This window comes from Eschscholzia californica, unplaced genomic scaffold (assembly GCF_041429995.1).
Source record: "Eschscholzia californica isolate CP2 unplaced genomic scaffold, dmEscCali1.0.p SCAF_1, whole genome shotgun sequence".
Classification (NCBI taxonomy): domain Eukaryota; kingdom Viridiplantae; phylum Streptophyta; class Magnoliopsida; order Ranunculales; family Papaveraceae; genus Eschscholzia; species Eschscholzia californica.
The window spans coordinates 46,482,616-46,484,214 of NW_028238198.1; the positions used below are offsets into that span (position 1 = coordinate 46,482,616).

General features: G+C 47.6%; 1 protein-coding gene across 1 annotated transcript; it reads left to right on the top strand.

Moving 5' to 3' along the window:
• The first annotated feature begins 571 nt into the window (after nucleotides 1–571).
• On the top strand, nucleotides 572–1,180 carry LOC147567186 (uncharacterized). The gene has a single exon (XM_086657294.1). The coding sequence runs from the start codon at nucleotides 572–574 to the stop codon at nucleotides 1,178–1,180; it is 609 nt and encodes a 202-aa protein (XP_086513420.1).
• Nucleotides 1,181–1,599: the final 419 nt, after the last annotated feature.

Here is a 1,599-nt window from a genome sequence, read left to right on the forward strand (position 1 = left end):
TTCGTAACAATTGCATTTCATCTTTCACACAACTGACTGATAACTTTGCTGAGCAGTTCGCTAATAGCAAAAAGATTGAAAAGTTATCTGACGACCTATACCGAATAAAACAAAGGAGAGGCGAACCTCAGAGAGAGTACGTGAGAAGATTCAATAGGGAGAAGGTGTCAATCCCATACTGCAACACCGAGACAGTTGTAGATGCCTTCAGAAAAGGACTCCTTCATGATGGGGAGTTGTACAAAGAGCTTACCAAGTTCAACTGTACGACCCTTGATGACGTATTATCTAGAGCTTGGTTAGAGATCAGGTGGGAAGAAGACAAGACCCACCGAAGCAAAGGATACTCGTATGACGGTCAAACGAGCGGCCGACGATCCAGGAGACCCGACCGAAGGCCGGAACACAGAAGCAAAGTCGACCCATACCCATCAAAGCGCCCGGATCCAAGGGAAAATAGGAGACCTCTGGAACCTCCATCCAGATGACCTGACGAGAGGGTCCCTGCTCCCCCAGGACAAGACTCCCAGAGTACAACCGTAACGTGGAACCCAACGAGGTGATAGCCGTGATGAGGGGTATGGGCAACACAATAAGGTGCCCAGGTAAGACCAAAACACCAGGCGATAAAAGGGACAACTCCAAGTGGTGTGGGTTTCATTCAGATCACGGGCATACCACTGGAGATTGTATAGCCCTGAGGTTAGAAGTGGCGGATCTCTTTAAAAGAGGACACCTCACGGACCTACTGACAGACAAAGGAAAGAAGATGCTAGCACTTAGGGACGAACAAATGAAGGAGCCAGAGTCGCCAATCCCAACAATAACATCCTCGATGATCACTGGAGGTTCGGAAGTAACCGGAGTCAGCCATTCAGCCGCCAAGAGAAGCGCAAGGATAACTCATAGCCCCGTGACACACTCAATTGATGCTCCATCACCAGCTTGTACTGATCAGATCACCAGCTTCGTAGACAATGAAGTCACAAGGCTCGTCAACCCTCACCAGGACGCTCTCGTCCTATCTCTTACAATTACCAACGTTCTAGTAAAGAGAGTTTTAATTGATAATGGATCATCCGCTAATGTACTGTTTCTACATGCTTTACAGGGTATGGGCTTAGACGAGACAAGCATATGTCGTCGGTCAACCGTACTTATTGACTTTAATGGTGAATAGAAGCAGACCATGGGGGAAGTATCTCTACCTGTCTACGCTGGAGGACTCAACTTGCCGACCACATTCGTGGTGCTGGACTCTTCGTCGGCCTACAACATGATCCTAGGCAGACCATGGATCCACACAATGAGAGCAGTACCTTCAACATTCCATCAGGTAGTACAGTTCCCTACACCTTGGGGAGTCAGGGAGATTAGAGGAGACCAATGGGCCTCCCGTAATTGTTATAAAAATACAATGAGATCTCCCAAAACCCTTTATAGCAATTACAGACCAAGCAGCCACATAGTGTTTGATGATGCATAAAATGTCCAGACGTTGACTAACGTCTGAAGAGTCAAGATCATACCTGAAGTCTCTTGGATCGACTCGGCTTAAGGTAGCAGGACAGCTAAACACCTGATGGTCCACCATACGTT

Bases quoted from the DNA above. Each gene is read 5' to 3' on its own strand.
- LOC147567186 (XM_086657294.1), top strand. From the start codon at position 572: ATGAGGGGTATGGGCAACACAATAAGGTGCCCAGGTAAGACCAAAACA.